Source organism: Anomaloglossus baeobatrachus, chromosome 1, assembly GCF_048569485.1.
Source record: "Anomaloglossus baeobatrachus isolate aAnoBae1 chromosome 1, aAnoBae1.hap1, whole genome shotgun sequence".
Classification (NCBI taxonomy): domain Eukaryota; kingdom Metazoa; phylum Chordata; class Amphibia; order Anura; family Aromobatidae; genus Anomaloglossus; species Anomaloglossus baeobatrachus.
Genome location: NC_134353.1, coordinates 290,318,965 through 290,345,897, shown reverse-complemented (window position 1 = coordinate 290,345,897; position 26,933 = coordinate 290,318,965). Strand labels below are relative to the sequence as shown.

The 26,933-nt window shown below is 44.0% G+C and overlaps 1 protein-coding gene across 1 annotated transcript in view; it reads left to right on the top strand.

The window, feature by feature from the left end:
- Positions 1-25,899, top strand: part of LOC142311933 (alcohol dehydrogenase 1-like) — a 47,354-nt gene extending 21,455 nt beyond the window's left edge. The window contains exons 3-9 of the mRNA XM_075350805.1: positions 5,096-5,237; positions 6,777-6,864; positions 7,611-7,830; positions 8,091-8,351; positions 15,271-15,406; positions 20,777-20,915; positions 25,613-25,899. Coding sequence (XP_075206920.1) covers positions 5,096-5,237; positions 6,777-6,864; positions 7,611-7,830; positions 8,091-8,351; positions 15,271-15,406; positions 20,777-20,915; positions 25,613-25,646 — 1,020 coding nt within the window. The 3' untranslated portion in view covers positions 25,647-25,899. The remainder of the gene's footprint in view (positions 1-5,095; positions 5,238-6,776; positions 6,865-7,610; positions 7,831-8,090; positions 8,352-15,270; positions 15,407-20,776; positions 20,916-25,612) is intronic.
- Positions 25,900-26,933: the final 1,034 nt, after the last annotated feature.

The window sequence follows — 26,933 nt, the reverse complement described above, 5'->3', positions numbered from 1 at the left end:
AATCCTTGTTGCCTTCATCCAGGAGTCTGATGATGCACACCAGGGGGTGGGCCAGGCGGTTGGCTCCGCCCACCGAGGAGCTCACAACTCTGGAGGCGGGAAAACCAGGCAGTCAGCTCAGGGACGAGCTTGAGTAGAGAACAGAGTTCAGCTCAGGGAGGAGCAGGAGTGAGGAGCTAAAGTGGAGGAGTTAAGAAAGTGAAAGTGAAAGTGAAAGTAGGAAAGTGAAAAAGGAGGAAAGCAAGTGAAGTGACAGAAGAGAAAGAAAGCCTGAAGGGTCCAGCTTTGTGGAGGGCCAGATCAGCAAGGTCAGCAACGGCGGTGACTGTCTGGAGGGGGACCGTTTGGAAGTTCCTGGAAGGACCCCGTTGGCTGTGTGCCCGGTGGTCTGGAGCAGTGTTCCGAAGGACAGTCAGCACCAGGGCAGGGGCCTCTCGGACCCCGGCAAGGCTAGGAGTCGCCAAATTTGCCGAATCCGTCAGTGACGGGGATGCAGATCCCCCAACAACCAAGTCCCGATTGAAGGCAACAGCCCAACCTGAACCGGAGAGACACCGCCACCGCCACGGCACCAGTTTCTCAGGGCCAGCGCCTGCGGGCAAAGTGTAGAGCTCCTCCGGCCCAGATTGCAGCCGGGGAGCGGGTAACCGGAGGGAATCCACCGCTACCACAAGTCAACCATAGGTGCAAGGAAGAGGGACATCACCGTCACCTACCGGGAGTGCAGGTGCAGCCGTCTGTGGGACCGTCCTACCAGCCGTTTGGTTTACCGTACAAACTGTGTCCACGTCTCAGGCTGAGTGAGTACCACAGTGCCGCAAGGCACAGCGCTGCCCCCGCGTCCCTGCGCCCACCGGGCCCTACACCTTACATCTCATCACTGGGCCCCGGGATCACCAACCCCTACCCACGGAGGGGCAACACAACACCTGGCTGCTCCGCATCACCATCCCCGGGACCCCCATACTGAGCAGCGGTGGTGCAATCACCACAACCGTGGGTGGCGTCACGAACTATAACAATCCCCACACCCAACAAACCCCCTTTCACTCACGGGCGAGGAGTGTCGCTCAAGAAACCCCGGGATCCGGCCCACAGCTCGAGCCACCACTGAGCAGCTGCCGGACCCGAGCAGAAGGGGTGAGCGCGGTGTGCTGACACCATCCTCCCCGCCCGCGACAACTTGGCGTCACGAACAGGATCTTACCGCTCTGCCGTCTGGTAGAGGTGCGCCTTGTTACCGCCGGAGGTATCCGGCAGAAAAATTTCAGAAGCCGCCATCTTTGGCGCGAAAAGTTCCCGCTCGAGCGTCTTCTCAAGCAGTAGAGGCGCGAAGGCCAAAACCCCGCCCCGAGAGAGGAGGGGCCGGAAAGAGCTAAGGGGGACGAAATGGCGGCTGGCCGCATGTGAGCGCGGCTGTGGAAGCAGGGACGCCAGGACCCTGCGGCCATTTATTGGTTCCTGGAAGAGGCCGCTACTAAAGATGCTGAGTCCAACCAACAACACCGTGGTCCCCGCGCCCGGCATGGCGGCATGGGTGGAAGTCCGGACCGCCCAGCTAAGCAGCCGTCTGCAGGTCCACATGCAGCTCCTCCTGGAGGAGTGGGAGGCCGACATGGTGGAAGTGGTGGCTGCTATGTGGAGATGCGAGGTGGAGGAAGATTTGGAGGAACGGGTAAGAGACCCACGTCCCTGTATTCCCGAGGGATCGGCCGCTGCGGCTGAGGGGCCCGGCCTACACCCGTTCACCCTGCTGCCTCTCCCGCTACCCGCGTTAGCTGCTGCTGCCCCGCCACTAGGCCCGCTACCACCACCACCGGTAGCGGTACCCTGCCAATCCGCCCCGGCGGACAGACCTGCAGCAGAAGATCGTGACCACCCTGATCAGCTTCGATGGAAGAAGCCGGAGGCTGAGGCCGTCAGCAAAGATGCACCGGAGGCACGGCGGGGATGCAGCTGCCAGGAGGCAGAGCAGGCCATGTCACAGCGGGGTCCCTCATTACTGAAGGTGCCGGTCGTAGCCGACACGGAGGGACTCTGGCTGGGCCCGTCCTCCGCACACGCTGAACCGGAGCAAACAGAAAGTGCTCCCGGCTGGGAGCGACGGCAACAGCAGCTGCGCAGGGAGATCGATGCCCGAGAGGGGTGTAGAGCGGATGTGCATGCCCGCATGAATATGGAGGAAGATGACCCGCAGCTAGCTACCATCAGGATCCACGGCGGTGCACCATGTGAAGGTGGCACTAGAGCCCCGCGATTGAGGATGGACTGCTAAGCCGGCGGTCCTCCGCCTAAAAGTTGTCCCCGTTGGGACCAGAAACCAGTAAGTTTGTTTAAAAGTTTTGAAAGAATGATAAGGAAAATGAAAATTACCGAAGTTTTACCTGATTTGCTTGTGATTGAACCGGCAGGAGCCGGCACCGTTGTCCCTGTGGGGACCGTTTAAAGTTTGGCATGGAGGACTATCCATGGACAAGCCCGTGAACTTGCAGGGCACCACAAACGTTAAGTGGCTTGTAAATATGTTGGTTACCGTTACCGTTTCATGCTATACCGCCTCCGGAGAGGCAGGTTGGAGGGAGGGCCCTGAGCAGAGCAGGCTAGGGCCCAGCCACCAAAGGAACCGGTGGCTACCCTCTGGAGGGGAAGGACAGATCCCGCTCGGGTAACTTGTGCTGGACTGTGGGTCAAGGGGTGCTGCCTGGGTTTTAGGGGCAGCATCAGGGCCAGGTTGCTTGGGTGGGAGAGAGCGGAAACCGTAGCCGTAAACCGTTGCAACGTTAAAAGTAAATGTGCCTCCCGTCTTGGGAAGAGTTTTGATTAAAAATGTATATATGTTGATTTTTCAAATGTTATCTTTTCCAGAAAAATAAAACCGGTGTAGGACGGCAGCCCGCGGACGGTCAGCATTTTGCTAAGGGGGAATGTGTCGCCCTGGGCAAGCCAGGGGACACAGGTCGCACACCACCACACCCCACACTCCAGGTAGGCACATCACAGCTAACCCACAAATCCTTGTTGCCTTCCTCCAGGAGTCTGATGATGCACACCAGGGGGTGGGCCAGGCGGTTGGCTCCGCCCACTGAGGAGCTCACAACTCTGGAGGCGGGAAAACCAGGCAGTCAGCTCAGGGACGAGCTTGAGTAGAGAACAGAGTTCAGCTCAGGGAGGAGCAGGAGTGAGGAGCTAAAGTGGAGGAGTTAAGAAAGTGAAAGTGAAAGTAGGAAAGTGAAAAAGGAGGAAAGCAAGTGAAGTGACAGAAGAGAAAGAAAGCCTGAAGGGTCCAGCTTTGTGGAGGGCCAGATCAGCAAGGTCAGCAACGGCGGTGACTGTCTGGAGGGGGACCGTTTGGAAGTTCCTGGAAGGACCCCGTTGGCTGTGTGCCCGGTGGTCTGGAGCAGTGTTCCGAAGGACAGTCAGCACCAGGGCAGGGGCCTCTCGGACCCCGGCAAGGCTAGGAGTCGCCAAATTTGCCGAATCCGTCAGTGACGGGGACGCAGATCCCCCAACAACCAAGTCCCGATTGAAGGCAACAGCCCAACCTGAACCGGAGAGACACCGCCACCGCCACGGCACCAGTTTCTCAGGGCCAGCGCCTGCGGGCAAAGTGTAGAGCTCCTCCGGCCCAGATTGCAGCCGGGGAGCGGGTAACCGGAGGGAATCCACCGCTACCACAAGTCAACCATAGGTGCAAGGAAGAGGGACATCGCCGTCACCTACCGGGAGTGCAGGTGCAGCCATCTGTGGGACCGTCCTACCAGCCGTTTGGTTTACCGTACAAACTGTGTCCACGTCTCAGGCTGAGTGAGTACCACAGTGCCGCAAGGCACAGAGCTGCCCCCGCGTCCCTGCGCCCACCGGGCCCTACACCTTACATCTCATCACTGGGCCCCGGGATCACCAACCCCTACCCACGGAGGGGCAACACAACACCTGGCTGCTCCGCATCACCATCCCCGGGACCCCCATACTGAGCAGCGGTGGTGCAATCACCACAACCGTGGGTGGCGTCACGAACTATAACAATCCCCACACCCAACAAACCCCCTTTCACTCACGGGCGAGGAGTGTCGCTCGAGAAACCCCGGGATCCGGCCCACAGCTCGAGCCACCACTGAGCAGCTGCCGGACCCGAGCAGAAGGGGTGAGCGCGGTGTGCTGACACCCTCCTCCCCGCCCGCGACAGATCCAACTGACAGATTCCATTTAAATGTCATTGTTAAACATCAATCAAATACATTTTCTTGAATTCTAAACATATGCTGAAACCATTATAGCATTATGATGGGGTATAGTTTAATTTTTCACTATAGTGCCAGTGATCTGTTAGGCCATGGTCACATGTTGTAGATTCTAGCAGGATTTAGCTTTCTGTGACCCCAGAAGCATTCCATTTCTAATGTATATGAATGTGGCATTTTGTGCTCTATAAAAATTGTCGTGGAATGATTAAAGCACAGCTGATTAAGAAATGTGCAACATCTTCAGAATTTGCCCAAATTCCATGTCTCTTCATTTCCTAAATCAGAGTTCAGCAGATTTGTCTTGGGGATTTTCTTTTAAGCTAGAGAAGACCTACTCTACTCCCAGGACCCTGTAGACACAGCTACAGTACTTGACTACTAGACAAGAGTCATGGAAACCTCCTCTACTTTTTAGTGAGCCTTGAGTAATTCCATGTGTAATCATGCTTCAGCGATAATATTATGTCAGGCATACAGATCAGAGGCACCAAGGATTCTGGCAAGTAGTAAGCGGTTTGTAGGGCTCCCAACATCATCAATGGTCAAGGGTCCTTTAAATCTATTAAATCGTCACTACTTAAAATCTATGCAGACTTAACTAGTTTAAACCCTGACCATGTGAACATGCCCTTTTTGCCATCCTGGTCCAAGTGCACTTGTATTGTTTTTAGCAGTGACAACTACTAGTCATGTGGTGCCCAGGTTGGTATCAATTTCCAGCCTTTCTATGACATTCCAGGTATCGTTGGTGCACAATAGTATGTATAACTAGTGATCCAGAGGACCATGCTACTGGTAAATTGTGAAAAATAACTATATCCATCATGCCAACTAAACTGTTTCTATTACAGGTTGTTGCAAGTGGAATTTGCCATACTGATGAGCATGCCTTGAGTGGTGGAATGGCTAGTTTAAATTTCCCTGTCATTTTGGGACATGAAGGCGCTGGAATTGTTGAGAGTGTTGGGAAAGGAGTAATCAAAGTTAAGCCAGGTAACTTTTACAATGGTTAGGCTGTGTGCCCACATATTTTTTTTTTTTTTGCGTTTTTTCATGTGTTCTTCCTTGGTTTTTTTTTTAATCAATAAAAGCAAGGAAAAAGCATCCCAGCAAAGTCCATGAGAATCGTGACTTGCTGTGCACCTGCTGCTTCTTTTTTTCTTGCAGATTTTGTTGCTAAAAAAGAAGCAGCATGTCACTTGTTTCTGCATTTCTATAATCCTCTGCAATACTTTATCACTACAGCGGATTATATTGCAGCACTTTGTCTCACACTCCATGCATACAGCATGGTGTGTGAGGCTCTCCATAGGTCAGTAACCTGGGGTTGTCATGGTGACAACCCAGGGTTACCATGGCCGTGATCGGGTCCCTGTGATCGCATTACAGGGACCTGATTGCAGGGAGAGGTAAGCGATTCCTCTCCCTGCCTCCTGAATGCTGCGTTCACACTGATTGCAGCATTTAGGGGGTTAAATTGCCGAAAGCAGAGCAGGGATCGCTCCGGTCACTGAAAGCCGGGTCCCGGCTGTAACATGATCCGGAGACCTGGTTGTGTTCGTGCGGTACAGTGCCTGAACCCCGCAATTGCCAAGACTAGAAAAAAAAAAAAAAAGCAAGGAAGAAAGCATGTGAAAAAACTTGCAAACACAATAAAAAATGCATGTTTTTTCTGCTGCATTTTTCCTGCCATAACATGCTTTTTTTGTGTGCTGAAAAGCAGCACATAACAAAGCAACGTGTGCACATAGCCTTACAAAGGTCTGTAATTCTTCCTAAACATACAAGTCCCCACATATATTATTTTCTCGGTGAGCTGGGCATTTGTACATTAGGATGTATTTTAGTCACTCTGTAACTAATTTCTTACCTTAATACAGAAACACATCAAGAAATTGATAAATGGCTTCTGTATTTCAGTATTGATCCCAAAGTAGTAAGTGACATCCATCGAGGAATAAATATAAACCCTGTTTCCTAACATAGTTGTTGGGGAATTCTGCAGCCTATCACACCTTTAGGCTATGTATACACGGTGCGTTTTTCGCTGCATGTTTGCATGTTTTTCGGGTGCGTTTTTGGTCTTAAAACTGCATGACTTTCCTTCCCTAGCAAAGCCTATGAGTTTTCATTTTTGCTGTCCGCACAGTGCAGTTTTGTTTTAGGTGCGTTTTTGTGGTGACCACAAACATGCAACATGTCAATTATTTCTGCGTTTTTGCCAGCGTTTTTCACCCATGCAATGCATTGGAAAAAAACGCAACAAAAACGCTGCAAAAAAAGCAGTAAAATGCGCAAAAACGCATGCATTTTTTATGCGTCTTTTACTGCGGGTGTGTTTTTTTTTTTTGCATTTTCGTGCGAAAACGCACTTAAACGCTGTACATCTGTGTGGTCACAAAAAAGGCAACATGCGCACATAGCCTTAAGTTTACTGTCATGAAAATATAGTTTGTCAATTGTGTAGAACTCACAAGTCATTGTTGTTACCATATTAATAACTACAGTATATTATAACTATCATTTTTACAGGAGATCATGTTATCCTGTTGTGCAGTCCAATGTGTATGAAGTGTAAAGCCTGCCTGCATGAAAACAGCAACTTCTGTGAAAAAAATGAGTATGTTATTTTCTCTATAAAATATTTTTCACCTATTATATTATTTGCAGTGTAGCAGATAGATCCATATTACTTAGTCATCTGATTGGCCATAAACACTGTCAAAAGCTAGTGATGTACAGGCACTAAAATGCTCTGGAGCTCGATTCTCATTATGAGCAGTTGGACACTCGGACGGCTCGACTCATGTACCAAGTTTAACAGAAGTCAATGGGAAATGTAAGCATTTTTCTGGAAGTTCTACTGAAAAAATGCTTGCATTACTCATTGACTTCTATTATACCCAGTACATGAGTCGAACTGTCCGAGTGTGTGACTGCTCGTTACAGGTACCGAGCAGCCGAGCATTTTAGTGCCACTCATCAATATCAAAACCACGTCTGCTCTATGGGGGTACCAACTGCCGGACTGCCAAGGATAGGTCACCAGTATAAGATCGGTAGAGGTCCAACACCCAACACCACCATTGATCAGTTTCTATTTTCCATAGGTCATCAATATTTTGCGACCAGATATCCCATGTAATATTGTACGCATTGCTTTTCATACATAAGAAGCATACTGATGTATTATTTGGCAAATTATGAAATTGTCCTTAGTTGTGTGAGAGGCTGATGTGAGCAACGACAATCTAACGCATCATGGAATATGTTTGTGGAAAGTAATCAATGTAAAATAACTGCATTTTTACTTAACATATCTTTATAATGTGTTTTAACAATATAATAATTTGTATTTATTTTTAGTGTTGGAAAAAATGTTGGATTCATGCTTGACAAAACCTCCCGATTTTCTATCAAGGGGAAAATGATCCACCACTTCATGACCACAAGTACATTTAGTGAATATACTGTTGTGGATGAATTTGCCATTTGTCGAATTGACAAAGATGCCCCTCTGGACCAAGTGTGCCTGATCGGCTGTGGCTTTTCTACAGGTTTTGGGACAGTTATGAACACTGCAAAAGTAAGTCATGTATAATACTGGAGCGTAATTAAACCTAGAGCTGACATGATAAAATATTATCTTTTTTAATGTTGTCAGACTGCAGCAAATCAGCACACTAGGGGCAAAGCTATGCATGCTAAAATTGTGTGTGAAAATTGGAAAAAATAGGCAAAAATTTAAAAGTAATTTTATCTGCTGTTTTTTCCTGACCGACTACTCTCATTGTAAGGTGCCTGCTAAGTGAATTGGGTTGATCTTCTTCCTTTTTTTTTTGATAGGTGAAGCCAGGAACGTCATGTGTGATATTTGGTCTGGGTGGAATAGGCATGTCTGCTGTCATGGCCTGCAAAATTTCTGGTGCCACAAAGATTATTGGAGTTGACATCAATCCAGATAAGTTCCCCAAAGCTAAAGAGTTGGGATGTACCGATTGCGTGAACCCAAAAGATTGTAAGAAACCTATCGATCAAATCATTACAGAGATGACCAATGGAGGAGCTGATTATGGCTTTGAATGTATTGGCAAAGTTGATGTGATGGTAACATTTGCTTTATATAAATATATTAAAGTTTTAGCAACGAGCAGTTTACAATTTTACATTCAGGGCATAGATAATTATTGGTATATCGGATATTGGTAGATCTTTCCTTACAATAATGTTTTTAGAGTGTATATATAAGTTATTCATAACCATTAGGCATTAGCTTATATTGTAGGTTTGAGCCGATGACTGGTTAGTAGCTTTGATCTTGATGCAATAACCACTTTACATATGTCCAATTAGCATCTACAGACATCAGAGAAGGGGAACCTACATCAAGACCCACTTTGTTAGCTCTCAGTACTTGGTTGTAAAGTTGCTCTCAATCTCTACATATAATGGCAGTCATGTTTATTTACATATCTAGTCCTTTATCTGTTTGTAATGTGACCATGCCTTTAAATAGAATCCAAGTTAGGATGAAAGATAAGTATAGTGGACATTTTCATTACTGATGGCAATATTACTGGCTATTACAGATAATCAAATCCATTTCTGTTCATAGAATGGTAGAGTTGGAAGGGACCTCAAGGGCCATTGGGTCCAGCTCCCTGCAAGTGTAGGTTTTCCTAAATCATTCCAGCTATATGTTTAGTAGAATCATAGAATGGTAGAGTTGGAAGGGACCTCTAGGGTCATCGAATAAAGCATTGGATGCAGCCTCACAGGCTGTCAGAGTCCATGAGCTCTGCCTGGGATTCAAACCCAGTACCTCTCACACCCCAAGCAACAATCATACCACAAACCAATGAGTGGAAGTGGATGTGCCATGGTCTGATGTCCCATCCAGTCCTTCATGACAGCCAATCTTCTCTTCTGCATCAGGTATCCTCAGCTTGGCATTTTTGGTGCCTCTGCCTATTACCTGGTCCTACAATATCATGATAACAGAATTGTTTAATGTAATTTGAGGAAAGCATGCTGTAGCAGTGTACCCCTTATAGAGGTTTGTGGTGATGTTTACTTGCAATGATTGTTTTAACAAAAGGAGAATATTATTGCTCAGACTAAAGCAGCAAGTGCTTGGTAGACCAATACATTCACTCCTATAATAAGCATCGCACTGCCTATAGATATTGTACATAGAGAACCTGGTGTGAGTGGGGTTAGCTTCCTCTGATTAAAACCACTACACCCAGTAAACCAAGTGATACATAATTTGATTCAGGGTCTCTTTGCCTTCTTCATGCTGCTCTCAGATGAGGTAGCAAAAATCTGCTGACAAATTCCCTTTAAAGGCTTCAATACATTAGAATAAGGTCTGAGTTAATCTAGTGCTACTACTAAACCTGTGGATTGTCAGAAAGAATAGGAAGTAAGAATTTAGAATAATCCCAGAAGCCAGTGTGAAAATTGTAAGATTTATTTTTCAACACAGCTCGAGATATGAAAAAAAAAAACTAAAAAAAAAATATCAACAAACATTTTAAAAAACCCATTTTTTAAAACATTTAATGGGGTTTTTCAGAACTTTAACATTTAACATATTCTTAGCATAGGACATCAATGTCTGATCGGTGGGTATGTGACACCTGGCATCCCCACTGATCAGCTGTTCCCGGTGTTGCCGCCGTTCGGATCTACTCAGTTTCGGAGCTGCACAGCACAGCTTTAACTGGGTACAACATATCCTCTCCCTATTTAAATCAATTGGGGGCTGATGTGCATTACCTGGCCGCAGGCATTATTCTGTCGATGGAGCTGTGCTGTGCAGCTCCACAACTGAGTTGTTCCAGTTGGCGGCAGCTCCTGATCAGCAAGGGTGCAGGGTGTCACACCCACACCGATCAGACATTGAGGACTTATCCTAAAGATAGGTTATCAATGTAAAAGTCCTGGACAGCCCCTTTAACATAAAAACCTAATTTAAACAGGTCATTTTCTAATAATATATTGCATTTAAATACTTTAGATTAATTTTATTACACAATTAAAAAAAAAATTACTTGTTATAAAGATGTAAACTGTTATAAAGTAGTCATTTACAAAAAAAATATACAAGTGTAGGGCAATTGTTCAACAAATATTATCATACATACACATGTTATACTTATCCATTAAAGGCCCTGTCACACACAGAGATAAATCTTTGGCAGATCTGTGGTTGCAGTCAGACTGGGGTGTCTGGGGCCTACCAGGGGAAATAACTCTAGGGGCCCACCACCCTACAGCTACATGCAAATATCTATTAGCTGCTATGCCCGTTATAGTTTAGCGCTGACTGTAAAGCACAGGCAGCTCCTGCACATCTCCTGTGCACACACAATAACTCTGTACAATTACAGTAGTTTGCAGTAATGGGATCTTTGGTGACAAGTTATCACCGATCCACAGGGTAGGTTGGTGATAACTTATTGATTGATGGAACCAGACCAGTGGAAACCGCACCGACTGGAAGATTGGGGAACTTTTATCCCTGACAGGACACTTATATGCCCATTATACACTGCACTGGCAGCAGGTGGGATGTGTGGCCGCAGCTCCATCCATCCACTGTGGGGTGGGATGTGTGACCGCAGCTCCAGTCATCCTCTGTGGCGTGGGATGTGTGACCGCAGCTCCAGTTATCCTCTGTGGTGTGGGATGTGTGACCGCAGCTCCATTCATCCTCTGTGGGGTGGGATGTGTGACCGCAGCTCCATTCATCCTCTGTGGAGCAGTCAGATAAAATCAAGCACAGCGCTCACAGCCACTGAGGGAATGAATGGATCAGGGGTCGGGTCAGACATGAGCTCCAGTGTAATGGGGATAAAAGTTGCACATTTTGCTGATCAGTTCGGGTCCCAGCAATCCGACCACCACTGATGAATAAGTTATCACATACTTAGGCCACGTTCACATTTTCAGTATTTGGTCAGTATCTTACATCAGCATTTGTAGCCAAAATCAGTAGTAGGTGAAAAATGCAGAAGCGGTGCCCGTCTTTCTATTATACTTTTCCTCTCATTTTACTGATCTACAATTCCTGGTTTTGGCTTCAAATACTGAGGTAAAAAACTCACCAAATACTGTGTGCATGTGGCCTTAGTAAAGGAGATTACTTGTTTTCACTGGAGAACCTCTGTAAGTGCATATTTGCTGCAGTGTAATAATCACACGACAGCGAAGGATTAAACATTCAAATATTTAAACTATTGGAAATAAAGAATCTTCCCCACATTGATAGAGAGAAAAAGTGACCTCCAGACACAACACAATCCAATATACCAAGACCAATAATATCACATATAAGGGGGAAATACCGCCACACCGTGACCAGACAACATATTACCACCACATAGTGACCAGATAACATATTACCAATACATAGTGATCAAACACCACCGCATACAAGAGAGTAATACCGCCACACCATGACCAGATAACATATTACCAATACATAGTGATCAAACACAACCACATACAAGAGGGTAATACCGACACACCATAATTAGACCACATAGTAACCAAATATTACCAAATACAAGGGAGAAATACCACGACACTATGACCAGACTACCAAATAATACTACATACAAGAGACAAATACCACCAAACCATGACAAGACCACATATTACTACTACACAGTGACGAATACTACAATAAATGATCATGAATAAAAACCACAATACTAATAACATTAATATTACCATCAGTGCCATTATACACAGGAGCTCTGTATATAGTGTCAGTGTACAGGTAATACAGTGATCACAGATGACTTTATAAACAGGAGATCTGTATATAGATAATGGGCCCCCCCATCCTTGTGCCGTGTACCAACCCCCCCCCATCCTTGGGCAGTGTAGCAATGGTCCCCCCATCCTTGTGCAGTATAGCAACGGTCAACCCCCATCCTTGTGCAGTGTAGCAATGGTCCCCCCATCCTTGTGCAGTGTATGAATGGTCCCCCCATCCTTGTGCGGTGTAGCAACGGTCAACCCCCATCCTTGTGCAGTGTAGCAATGGTCCCCCCCATCCTTGTGCAGTGTATGAATGGGCCTCCCATCCTTGTGCAGTGCATGAATGGGCCCCCCCCATCCCTGTGCAGTGTGTGAATGGGACCCCCATCCCTGTGCAGTGTGTGAATGGGACCCCCATCCTTGTGCAGTGTGTGAATGGGGCCTCCCTTATCCTTGTGCAGTGTGTGAATGGCCCCCCCCATCCTTGTGCAGTGTATGAATGGGTCCCCCATCCTTTAGTAAAATTCTCATTCCAGTCCTCTTCCTGTCCCCTATTATGCCGTTGTTCACACACACACACACGTTAGCTTAAGTTCACACACTGCATTTTTTTGACGCTATGTTTTGGTGCGTTTTTGCTCATTGCGTTTTTAATCAGTGAACAATGCCATTAAAGATTGTTGAAGAAAAAAAAAAGAAAAAAAGGTCTGATGTAATTTCTTCTTCAATATGTTCTTCATTCTCCACTAGTGTATGCAGGAGAGCAGACAGCAGCTGCAGAACTACAAGGCTCAGCATACTCCATCCAGGACTGTATGCAGGAGTTTTTTGCCCCTAAAAAAATGACGTGGGCTTCGCCATATTTTTGTATGCTAGCCAGGTGCAGCAGGCAGCTGCGGGCTGCCCCCAACCCTCAGCTGCCTATTTGTACCCGGCTGGGAACCAAAAATATAGGGAAGTCCTTTTTTTTTTTTAATTTCATGAATTTCATGAAATTAAAAAAAAAAAATGACGTGGGCTTCGCCCAATTTTTGAGTCCAGCCAGGTACAACTAGGCAGCTGGGGATTACAATCCGCAGTGCAAAGTGCCCAAGCTTTCTGGGCAGCCCCACTGCGAATTGCAGTCCGCAGCCACCCCAGAAAATGGCGCTTTCATAGAAGCGCCATCTTCTGGCGCTGTATCCAACTCTTCCAGCTGCCCTGATGCCGGGTGTCTCGCTGGGTAATAATGGGGTTAGGGCTAGCTGTATATTATCAGCTGGCCCTAAGCCCGTAATTCATGGTGTCACGCCAATATTAGACATGGTCACCATGAATATCTAGTAAAGATAAAAAAAAAACACAACACAGAAAAATATTTTTATTAGAAATAAAACACAACACAATTAGTGACTCCATCTTTAATGAAATAAAGAACCCCCCTCCACAGTAATCCTGAGTCAAGGGTCCCGCGCCGTCCAATCCGGATCCAATATCATCTGATCGGTTTGCTGGAAGGCAAAGCGATCAGATGATGTGTCAGGTTCAACGCCCTGAATCACACGACACAGCAGCTGATTGTATAAAAGCTGGTTATACAAGCAGCTGATGCATCAGTGAGAAAAAGAAAAAATATACACACATCCGATCACTGCAGGATCTGCCGCTAATCATCTGATGAAGTCTCCTGACGGCATCAGCTGATCGTTTAAGCCGGCGTCACCTCGAGACTTACGATCAGCTGATGCGTCAGGTGACTGCATCAGGTAGATGATCAGCGCCAGGTCCTGCAGCCATTGGATGTACCCGGGAGCACACAGCCGGAGCTGTGTCCTGCGGTCTGCAAGGAGCAGCTGGATAGCGCGGGGAACGAGGACGAGAGGTGAGAAGATACTTTTTTTTTTTTTTCTTCGGCTGCTGAGCGCTTACCTGCAGCGCTGTGCGTCCTCTCCTCTGCTGCTCCGGCGCAGTGTGATGGCGGACGCTGTGTCGCTGCGGGGCTGAGCACCTCCTCCGCCTCAGTCCTGTCACCGGCCGCACTGTTCACATGTACGCGCGTCTGAAAGAGGTGCGTACATTTGAATAGCGGCACGGTCTGGGACTTCCGCAGTGCAGGACATACTGTGATATCACATGACTGTGATGTCACCACAGGTCCTTCTGCAGCCGCACAAACTACAGTGATAATAATGTGATTAAAAGACTGGGGGGGCCCTCAGAACGTGGGAGGGGGGGTCCATAACAGCGTGGGGGGCCCTGCACAGTCTGCCCGCACATACCGCCGGCCCCGAAAAACCGGCGGCACCACGGCGCTATCACTGCCCCGTGCTATGTAAGGCACATGGGCCCACTGAGGGCCCGGGGCCTACCGGGGGATTCCCCGGTACCCCGACGGGCCAGACCGAGCCTGGTTGCAGTGAAATCATGGACATATTGTTCCATTTGTACACAGCCACAAACCTGGCACTGATTGTCCACAATTTCACTGCAACCACAGATCTGCTGCAGATTTATCTCTGTGTGTGACAGGGCCTTTAAATTACATTATCATGCTGGACTTTGTAAGTAATAACTATACATCTGTTGGAAACAGCATTTAACAGAAACTAGACTAAATAATGCCATGTGGTAGTGGCGGTTATCTTCTTCCATCTACCTTATCACAATACATAAAGATTTCATTTTGAGTATATAGAGCTCTTCATTCCATGATGGGGAGCCATTGACACCAAGAGGTCTCTTCCAACGCTACCATTCTATGATTCTAAGTAAGCAAAAACTCATACCAAGACTCATCAGACATAGGCTCATCCAGTGAAATAACTAACAAAACGTCCACATTTTCAGAAAATGAAATTATTAGCCATAAAAATCACTCAACAACTGGTCTTTAACTGTTATCCGTCTGTCTTACATTCTGTCCACAGTTTGTTGACCAGTGTAATCTGTCTCTGGCAGCAGAGTCGCAGGGACAGATTGGAGGAGATGGAGGAATGTTTTTCTTTCTCTTCTCCTGATCATCTTTCTGTCAAACTACATACAAACATAACAAGAAGAAAAACGTTTAGTGCAAGGCAGACAAACCATTGGAAAATGCATTCTAGAATGTGAGGAAAAGAAAGTTCTAGTGGCTATAGTACTGGCAGAATACTGGTAAAAATGAACTAACCACTTTAACATGCACTGTAGCTTGCCATCCATTCTTTAAAGTTCCTGGATACCTTGGACTTGAATATGCATCACTAAATTATTTTATTGATATTTTTACTTATAGGAATCCATGATTAAGTCCACTAATTATGCCTATGGATCTGCCAATATCATTGGTGTTCCCATTTTCACAGATAGACTATGTCTTGATGTGATGTATCTCCTAACTGGACGCTCTCTGCAAGGAGCCTTCTTGGGAGGTGAGTCCTAGAAATGTAAAATTTAAGTGATATCTAACAATATGGTAAATGCTACTTGGCTACCTATTTTAACATCATTTTTATTGTTAAAGGGGTTTCCCCATGAACAAAATTCATTTTAGTCAATATATTTCGGAATAATAATAATAATAATAATAATAATAATAATAATAATAATTCCATAATTGGATGTGTTTTAAAATAATGTTCCTGTGCTGAAATAATCTTATACATGTGCCACTGTTATGTACTGCTATTGCCGTGTGTGACTATACAGGAAATGGACAAACTGTAGTGCCACCTATTGGAAGTAGCAATCCTAAAAGTCAAACGTGAGCTTTTTCATATGACTTAGGAATTATGCCAGATCAGAACCTAAATTTTCAGACATGGTGTTTCGGGGTGATTGCCCCTCATCAGTGCAAAGTATGAGATCTGATCTGGCTGTATGAGAAGCTAAGATGGGGTCTAAGGAGAAAACTTTTCTCCTTGCAGAGACTGACACACCAATCTGGCATGCCAATAGTGAGGAGACGTATAGCTGCAATGCTAGTCTGGGAAATAAAATGCAATAACAGGCAATCAAAACATTGAATCTACAGTTAGGTCCAGAAATATTTGGACAGTGACACAATTTTCGCGAGTTGGGCTCTGCATGCCACCACATTGGATTTGAAATGAAATCTCTACAACAGAATTCAAGTGCAGATTATAACGTTTAATTTGAAGGTTTGAACAAAAATATCTGATAGAAATTGTAGGAATTGTACACATTTCTTTACAAACACTCCACATTTTAGGAGGTCAAAAGTAATTGGACAAATAAACCAAACCCAAACAAAATATTTTTATTTTCAATATTTTATTGCGAATCCTTTGGAGGCAATCACTGCCTTAAGTCTGGAACGCTGGGTTTCCTCCTTCTTAATGCTTTGCCAGGCCTTTACAGCCGCAGCCTTCAGGTCTTGCTTGTTTGTGGGTCTTTCCGTCTTAAGTCTGGATTTGAGCAAGTGAAATGCATGCTCAATTGGGTTAAGATCTGGTGATTGACTTGGCCATTGCAGAATGTTCCACTTTTTTGCACTCATGAACTCCTGGGTAGCTTTGGCTGTATGCTTGGGGTCATTGTCCATCTGTACTATGAAGCGCCGTCCGATCAACTTTGCGGCATTTGGCTGAATCTGGGCTGAAAGTATATCCCGGTACACTTCAGAATTCATCCGGCTAATCTTGTCTGCTGTTATGTCATCAATAAACACAAGTGACCCAGTGCCATTGAAAGCCATGCATGCCCATGCCATCACGTTGCCTCCACCATGTTTTACAGAGGATGTGGTGTGCCTTGGATCATGTGCCGTTCCCTTTCTTCTCCAAACTTTTTTCTTCCCATCATTCTGGTACAGATTGATCTTTGTCTCATCTGTCCATAGAATACTTTTCCAGAACTGAGCTGGCTTCATGAGGTGTTTTTCAGCAAATTTAACTCTGGCCTGTCTATTTTTGGAATTGATGAATGGTTTGCATCTAGATGTGAACCCTTTGTATTTACTTTCATGGAGTCTTCTCTTTACTGTTGACTTAGAGACAGATACACCTACTTCACTGAGAGTGTTCTGGACTTCAGTTGATGTTGTGAACGGGTTCTTCTTCACCAAAGAAAGTATGCGGCGATCATCCACCACTGTTGTCATCCGTGGACGCCCAGGCCTTTTTGAGTTCCCAAGCTCACCAGTCAATTCCTTTTTCTCAGAATGTACTCGACTGTTGATTTTGCTACTCCAAGCATGTCTGCTATCTCTCTGATGGATTTTTTCTTTTTTTTCAGCCTCAGGATGTTCTGCTTCACCTCAATTGAGAGTTCCTTAGACCGCATGTTGTCTGGTCACAGCAACAACTTCCAAATGCAAAACCACACACCTGTAATCAACCCCAGACCTTTTAACTACTTCATTGATTACAGGTTAACGAGGGAGACGCCTTCAGAGTTAATTGCAGCCCTTAGAGTCCCTTGTCCAATTACTTTCGGTCCCTTGAAAAAGAGGAGGCTATGCATTACAGAGCTATGATTCCTAAACCCTTTCTCCGATTTGGATGTGAAAACTCTCATATTGCAGCTGGGAGTGTGCACTTTCAGCCCATATTATATATATAATTGTATTTCTGAAGATGTTTTTGTAAACAGCTAAAATAACAAAACTTGAGTCACTGTCCAAATATTTCTGGACCTAACTGTATGCAAAAATGATATAACTAAAACGCGAAATCAAGACACAAAAAATATGCCCTCACTGAGCACAGATCCCGAAAATTGAGAACGCTACGAATCTTTGAAAATGGCTACAAAAGTGCAATTATTTTTTGGGAAAAACGTTTGAATTTTTTTCACTCTTTAGATAAAAGTAATAGTATATATGTTTGGTGTTTATGAAGTTGTACCAATGTGAGGCATGCTACGGACACATCAGTTTTTATCATATAGTAAACACAGTAAATTAAAGACCCCAAAAACAATCATGTAACTGCACTTTTATTGCAATTTCACCAGACTTGGATTTTTTTTCCTGTTCTATATGGTAAAACTAATGGTTTCATTCAAAAGTACAACTCTTCCCACAAAAAAGCATTCATAGGGCAATATTAATGGAAAAATAAAAAAGTTATGGCTCTTGGAGGAAGGAGAGGGAAAAAAAATAATTAAAAAGTGTTGGTGGTGAAGGGGTTAACCCCTTTCAGACCAAGGACGTTCCAGTACTTCCTTGGTCATGTCACGGTGAGCTGGCGGTGATCCCTGCACAATCTTCTGATTTGAAAAGCAGACATATGGAGCTAACAGGCACGGTAGGATCCGCGATCCACCCGTGCTTGCTTGCCACTTAGATCACGCTGTCAAAATGTGACAGTGCAATTTAAATGGCCGAGGTAGGATCACACAGCTCCCCCCACAATCGGAGGCCCTGTGATGTGATCAGGGGAGCCGATGGTTGCCATGGTAGCAACGGGTAATGTGACGACCCCTGTTGCTATCATGACATAGTTCCTGTAAGAGCCGACAGAGCAGTAGCTCTTAAAAGAACAGTGCAGTTTTGCTGATCAGAGCTCTGCAGCTCTGATCAACAGAAATGCACACATGATCAGACTACTGATCCATAAAATCCCCTGTTGGGACTGGTAAAATAAATAAAAAATGTAAAAAAAAAATAAGAAAACCTAAAAGTTCAAATCACCCCCCATTGAAAATAAAAGTTAAAAAATTTAAATATATACACATATTTGGTATCACCACGTTCAGACATCCCGATCTATCAAAATATAAAATCAATTAATCTGACAAGTACATGACGTGGAGCAAAAAAAAAAATTACAAAAGCCGAAATTACATTTTTTGGTTGTTGCAAAACTTATTTAAAATGCAATAACAGGCAATCAAAACATAGCATCTGCACAAAAATGGTATCATAAAAAAAGTCAACTCTAGACGAAAAAAATAAGCCATCACTGATTCCCAGATCCCGTAAAATGAGAACGCTATGAGTCTCAGAAAATGGCGACAAAAGCGCTATTCTTTTTTTAGACAAACCCCTTAGGTAAAAGTAAAATTTTACATGTTTGGTATCTACGAACTTGTACTGACGTGAGGCATACTACTGACATATCAGTTTTACCATATAGTGAATATGGTAAATAAAAGACCTCAAAAACAATGATGCAATTGCACTTTTGTTACAATTTTACCGCACTTAGAATTTTTTTCTCGTTTTCCAGTACACTATATGCTAAAACAAAAACTCATACCGCAAAAAAACAAGCCCTCATATGGCAATATTGATGGCAAAATATGAAAGTCATAGCTCTTAGAAGAAATGGAGGAAAAGATCAAAAATGAAAAATTGCCAGGGGGTGAAAGGGTTAAAGACATCCAGTTGTGGAAATTATTATTCTTACTATAGTTATTAAATAAATTCAACTTTAAATTAACTTTGTGGGAAAATCCTTTTAGGCTTTGCGCACACTTTGCGTTGAGGTAGTTGCAGTTCTAAACGCATCCTCTGGCAGAAATGGTCTTTGCTAAATTTGGTTTTGACCACAAAAACGTTATAAATACGCTTGCGTTTTTACCACGTTTGTACCGCGATTTACATGCTTTTTCATTGCTTGAAGTCAGATGCGTTTTGAAGAGAAGTACACTGCTAAATAAAGTTTAAGCATTCAAACACTATGAAAAAAACAGAAAAAATGATAACAAATATCAAGATTATAATCATAAACAAAATATCTGATTTTATAAAAATCATAACTGTGTGCTAATATTTATGTCTAAAATAACGTTAAATTATTGATTTTCAAAATTTTAATTGTCGAACTATGTGTGTGTGTAAAGGGACTTATGCCCTTAATATAATGTCAAAATCTCATGCATTTAATTTGTTAAAAACGCATGTTTTCTGCATCAAAAAAGCATGTAATACGCTAGGATTTTGGTGTAGAATGCGTTTTGCAACTTCTCATTGACTCTAATGTTAGCAAAACGCTGCCGAAATGGCAAAAACAATTGACATGCTGCTTCTTTAAACGCAGAGTTTTTGACAAAATTTCTGCATCCAAAACGCAGTGTTTGAAACAGCATTGTGCGCACAAGAAATCCCAATTGCCCACTGACTTTGCTGGAGAATGAAAACGCATGCATTTTGGCATTAAAACGCTGCAGTTGAAAACGCTGCGGAAAAGCTTGAAAAACACAAAGTGCGCACATAGGCTAAGGCGGGCTTTACACGTTGCAACATCGCTACCGATATATTGTCGGGGTCACGTCGTTAGTGACGCACATCCGGTAGCGACATCGCAATGTGTAAATCCTAGGTGCGAAGATGAACGAGTGCAAAAGCATAAAAATATCACTGATCTGTGTCACGTCGTTCATTTCCATAATGTCGTTACTGCTACAGATACGATGTTGTTTGTCATTCCTGCAGCACCACACATCGCTGTGTGTGAAACCGCAGGAACAACGAACATCTCCTTACCTGCGTCCTGCCAGCAATGAGGAAGGAAGGAGATGGGTGGGATGTTCGACCCGCTCATCTCCGCCCCTCCGCTTCTATTGGCCAGCCGCTTAGTGACGTCTCAGTGAAGCCGAACGCACCTCCCCCTTGAAGGAGGGATATTTCGGCGGTCACAGCGACGTCGCTGACAAGGTATGTGCGTGTGAGCTGCCGTAGCGATAATGTTCACTACGGCAGCAAGCACCAGATATCGCATGTGCGACGGGGGTGGGTGCTATCGCGCTCAATATTGCTAGCAATTGCGATGTCGCAACGTGTAAAGCCCGCCTTAGTGTTTCCAAAGTTAACACGGATTTTGTTCTGTTTGCAGATTACAAGGCTTGTCTTGATTTTCCTGGATTAGTAAGTGATGTTATGAGTAGAAAAATTGATCTTGGTGCCCTGGTGACTTCAAGACTGTCTTTGGACAAGATCAATGAAGGCTTTGAGCTAATCAGAGGCGGAAAAGCGTAAGTGGATTTCTAAAAAGTGACATTCTCAAAATGATAAACATTAGGGGGACTGTAAAAAGACTGGTGTTAATTTAAAAACGTCTGTCGAACTATTGTGCCAACGTCTGTTAATAAATTAGGCATATCCTTTGCTGCTTGTACACCAAAAAATGAACATTATACATTACATACATACATTAAACATTATATGTAGACAAATTTCTTGTGTAAAATAATGTAAATTTGTTACAATGCATGAGTCCATGCCCATCCCACTAAGCTCCACTGCATTTTAGAATCACCCGTTAACCCCTTCACCACTTTGCATTTATTTAAATTTTCAGAAGTTTTCATTGTTTGTTTTTTCCTCCTTTTCTCCCCACATCCATAACTTTTTTATTTTTCCTTCCACATAGCCACATGAGAGTTTATTTTGTGGGACAAAGTTGACTTTTGATTGACACTATTCAGTTTTATCCTGTGATGCTCTGGAAAGTGGGAAAAAAAATTCAAGTGCATTGAAATTGCAATTTTAGTATTGTTTTTTTTTATTTACCATGTTCACTATATGATACAACTGACCTGGCACTATGATTCCTTAGGTCAGTACGATTATGTAGAAACCAGAAATGCATAGTTTTACTCATTTAAGTGGTGAAAAAAATTCAGAAATTTGCAAAAAAAAAAAAAAAAATATATAGGTTTTGTCATTATTTTCCGAGACCTGTAATGCTTTCCATTTTTTGGATATGGCCCTGTGTGAGGCCTTTTTTTGTGTGCCCCAGGCTGATATTTTTACTGCTATCATTTTGGGGTAGATACAATGTTTTGAACGCCTATATTGCAACAGATCGTGCCATTAAAAACACAGCGATACCAAATATATGTTTGTTTTTTATGTACGGTATTTTTTTAATTGTTTTATTTTTCATGAGGCTAAAGAGTGATGATTCGAACTTTTATGTTTTTTATTTTTTAAAACATTGTTTTTACTGTATTTAATAGTCCCCTTAGGGGATTCAAAGCTGCTTACGTCTGATCGATTGTGCTATACATAGCAGTGTTGATGCACTGCTATGTACAGCTTAAGTCATGATCTCCTATGAACATCAGCTAAACAAATGCTTTCACAGGAGTATGACAGGTACAGGGGTCTTAAGCAGATGCCCTGCTTTTATGGCAACCCATCAGCACCCTGCGATCACATCTTGGGCATGGCAATGGGCCCATGGAATGATGCGCCCCCGCCAGTGTGTGTTAAATGCAGCTGTCAGTGATTAACGCTGGCACTTAACAGGTTAACAGCCGTAGGCAGAGCTCCATTTACGGCTGGTTAAAGACACACACTGGCTGATTAAATCAGCTATCATATGCCGGGAAGGATGTGGGCTCGGCGTGCAAGCCCAAATCAAAGTCAGGGAGCTAGTATATAGTAACAAAAAGGAGACAGTTGCACTCTGTAATGCTTCACATGTCAGTAGGGGTTTAAAGGGCTTTGCCATATGACTCTGAATAAGAAGCCAAACCAAGAACTTTGTTTTGGGATATTTGCATCTCATCCTTTCTAAAAAGGACAACTATTTTGCTGCCTTATCAGGATTGATTCCGGATATCTGGCTGGATTCTGGTCCCCATATAAGTCTATGGGTAACAGAATCCAGCACGTAAAAATGGTGGTAGAAGGGATAGCAGATTTGGAGCAAGCACTTCACACTTACCGAGTCTCCGATACGGCTGTAACTACTTCCACACTGCTCATTCTTCTTCTTCCAGGGGCCACTCATTATTGCTCATCCATATTCACTGCTTTCTCCTCCCAAAGACAGTCCTCGCGTCTGCGATTGGATGCAGTCATATCGCCCCCAGCCTGTGTTTCAGGCCTCTGATAAGGGGACAAAAGGATGACATTCCTCCTTGCATAAGATAGCATAAGGAGACTTAAGGTATCGTCACACTAAGCAACATCGCTAGCAACATCGCTGCTGATGCACAACTTGCTAGCGATGTTGCTTAGTGTGACATCTAGCAACAACCTGGTCCCTGCTGTGAGGTCGTTGGTTGTTGCTGAATGTCCTGGGCCATTTTTTAGTTGTTGCTCTCCCGCTGTGAAGCACACATCGCTGTGTGTGACAGCGACAGAGCAACAACTAAATGTGCAGGCAGCAGAAACCGGCTTCTGCGGAGGCTGGTAACCACGGTAAACAGCAGGTAACCAAGAAGCCCTTACCTTGGTTACCCGATATTTACCTTCGTTACCAGCGTCCCCGCTCTCAGCTGTCAGTGCCGGCTCCTGCTCTGTGCACATGTAGCTGCAGTACACATCGGGTAATTAACCCCATGTGTACTGTAGCTAGGAGAGCAGGGAGCCAGTGCTAAGCGGTGTGCGCGGCTCCCTGCTCTCTGCACATATGGCTGCAGTACACATAGAGTAATTAACCCCATGTGTACTGTAGCTAGGAGAGCAGGGAGCCAGCGCTAAGCGGTGTGCGCGGCTCCCTGCACATGTAGCTGCAGTACACATTGGGTAATTAACCCCATGTGTACTGTGGCTAGGTGTGCAGGGAGCCAGCGCTAAGCGGTGTGCGCTATTAACCAAGGTAAATATCGGGTTGATTACCCGATATTTACCTTAGTTACCAAGTGCAGCATCGCTTCCACGCGGCGCTGCTGGCCGGGGGCTGGTCACTGGTTGCTGGTGAGCTCACCAGGAACTCGTGTAGCGACGCTTCAGCGATCCCTGCCAGGTCAGGTTGCTGGTGGGATCGCTGGAGTGTCGCTAGTGTGACATCTCACCAGCGACCTCCTAGCAACTAACCAGCGATCCCTATCAGGTTGGATCATTGTTGGGATCGCTGGTAAGTTGTTTAGTGTGACTGGGCCTTTATAAGCCATGCAATATTCTTCTTGAAAATTAAATAAACAAATAGCTACTTCAGAGAGGAAGAAGACAAGAACTCTGGTGCCATCTATTGAATATAGCCATTTTAAAAGCTACTATTGACCCTGTAATAGGCTTTGCCACATTACATAGATAGTGATGCTGCTCTTTCTGAAGTACATTTAACACCACACAGCTTCTGGCTGTGTCAGCTCTGTCCATTTCCTTGCCTTAAGGCCCCGTTACACGCAACGACGTATCTAACGATATATCGCCGGGGTCACGGCTTCCGTGACGCACATCCGGCATCGTTAGCGACGTCGTTGCGTGTGACACCAATGAACTGCCGTTAACGATCAAAAATACTCACTTTATCGTTGATCGTTGACACGTCATTCATTTTCAAAAAAACATTGGTTGTTGCAGGATGGAGGTTGTTCGTCGTTCCCGAGGCAGCACACATCGCTACGTGTGACACCTCGGGAACGATGAACTACAGCTTACCTGCGGCCGCCGGCAATGAGGAAGGAAGGAGGTGGGCGGGATGTTACGGCAGCTCATCTCCACCCCTTCGCTTCTATTGGGTGGCCGCTTAGTGACACAGCTGTGACGCCGCACAAACCGCCCCCTTAGAAAGGAGGCGGTTCGCCGGCAACAGCGATGTCGCTAGGCAGGTAAGTCCATGTGGCGGCTCCTAACGATTTTGTGCACCATGGGCAGCGATTTGCAACGGGGGCGGGTGCTTTCACCAGCGATATCGCTAGCGATATCACTGCATGTAAAGCCCCCTTTAGTTTTAGAGATCCTTTACTAGCAGCTTGCTGTGAGCAGAAGATAACAATATGTTATTTAAGGAAAGCATCCAAGCCTTCAAGGAGGGCAGATCCCACAATCTGTACTGTATCAGAGTGCAGATAGGGAGTGTAGCCGTCAAGTGAGGGTATGCAGAAAGGGTGTAGAACCACATACGCAGCATTTCAGATTCATTATACTCCTCTCAGTACCCTGAAGACCTCTGTGAGAGAACCCAATGTAGACCCTTCAGAGAAAAGAAGGGGAAAAAACACAAATTTCTCAACATCAATATCTGTCAACACAAGTGAGAAGAGAATCTTGATGGGCTGAGTAAGGAAAAAGCAGTACCCCAATAAAGCTGTGCAGATACCTGAGGAGAAGTAGTGATGGCAGCAGCATATTGGAGTTAAAGAACACCATATATTATGGATCCAGATAAAAAAATAGTCCAGGTGTAGGTAACAAACTACATATCAAGGTTAAAAATTATTCAAGTAAGGTTGAAATGGAGTGCAACTTTCCTTTAGATATTGGGTAATCACTAACATATGTGAAAATATTTATTAAAATATTAAAAATGTGCATTTTTTAATTGTAAAATATTTGCTGCAGCCACGAGGTAAGGTCTGATGTGTATGGGTATATAAAGATATCACTGAAAGTTAAATACATTTTGGATGTAGTGAGTTAACCCTATTGGTCTCAACTATAACATTATAATGTCTTTACGAACCTTACTATTCAGTACTATAAAGATGGTGTTAGAACAGGAACATTATGAAAAATTATGCATCTGATGGGGAAAAAATAAAATAAAATAATAATTAAAAAAAATATTTAACAAAAAACACTAGCATATCCCAAGGCAACTCAGATAAAAAAGAAAATAAAAAAAATATATATATTTTAATTTCATATCATTGAGAACAAAAAAAATATGACCAGCTTTATATTACTTTAGACCTTTTCCAAGTAACATTGCTGATTTTTTTGCTATGCAATCTAAATATTAATGCAAATTTTTATTTTCTTTATTTTACAGTGTTCGTACAGTCGTTATGTTGGGAAAGCAATAAAGCAGTTTCACTCAGCAAATTGTCTGTGACTGGGAAACACAAATATACTATCATTTCAGTTTTATGTTAACTAATCAAAATGTATTTTTGACTTTTGCTTAGTTGCTTTGGATGTGGAAATTGGCGATTTTGCGCCCTCTATATTTTAGGGGATTTTTCTATAGAAAGTAATCAGAAATATTTGCCTTTTAATAGTCATATTTTTCTTACCTTTCTTATAACAAACAATAAAATATATGATTATGGTGTCAAATCCTTATAGTTCTGCTGATTATATTAGTAAACTATAACTATAACTATAACTGCAATTATATTAGTAAACTAACTGTAGGACCTGGCATTGCCCGGGATAGTAACTAAGTGTCTCTCTGTCTATCTTCCACTCTCTCATTCTTCTTCTCTTGCTCTTTCTCCCTCATTCCCTGTATCTCCCTCTCTATCTTTCTCTCTGTCTCTGTTTCGCTTTCTCTCTCTCTCTCTCTCTCTCTCTTTCTCTCTCTGACTCTCTCTGTCTGTCTCTCTATATCCCTCTCTCCACTGAAATAATATTAACTCACACATTAGCTATCTTATACTAAGAATGTCCTTGGTTGCTATAGACAACAAATCATAGCTCCTATTAATGACCTGTAGCAAAAGAGAAGCAGAGCTGTGATTGGTTGCTATAGACCACCTGATAAATAGCCAGGTTAATTGTGAAAACAGCCAACATATTACCTTAAACATCCAAACATTTTCTGAATGTGTGTCTCTTTTTGTGTGTGTCTTTCTGTGTATGTGTCTCTTTCTGTCTGTGTGTCTCCTTTTGTGTGTCTCTCTCTGTGCATGTGTCTCTTTCTGTGTGTGTGTGTGTCTGTCTCTGTGTGTGTGTGTCTTTCTGTGTGTGTGTGTGTGTGTCCCTTTGTGTGTCTGTCTCTGTGTGTGTGTGTCTTTATGTGTGTGTCTTTTTCTGTGTGTGTGTCTTTTGGTGTGTGTCTCTTTTAGTGTGTGTTTCTTTCTGTGTGTTTCTTTCTGCGTGTGTGTTTCTTTCTGCTTGTGTGTGTTGCTCTGTGTGTATCTATTTCTGTGTGTGTGTGTCTCTCTGTGTGTGTTTCCTGCTGTGTGTGTCTCTCTCTCTGTGTATCTATTTCTCTGTGTTTATCTGTTTTTGTGTGTTTATTTCTGTGTCTATCTCTGTGTGTCTCTTTATGTGTGTATCTTTCTGTCTGTTGGTCTCTTATTTTGCGTGTCTTTGTGTGTGTCTCTTTGTGTGTAACTCTTGCTATGTGTCTCTGTATGTCTCTCTGT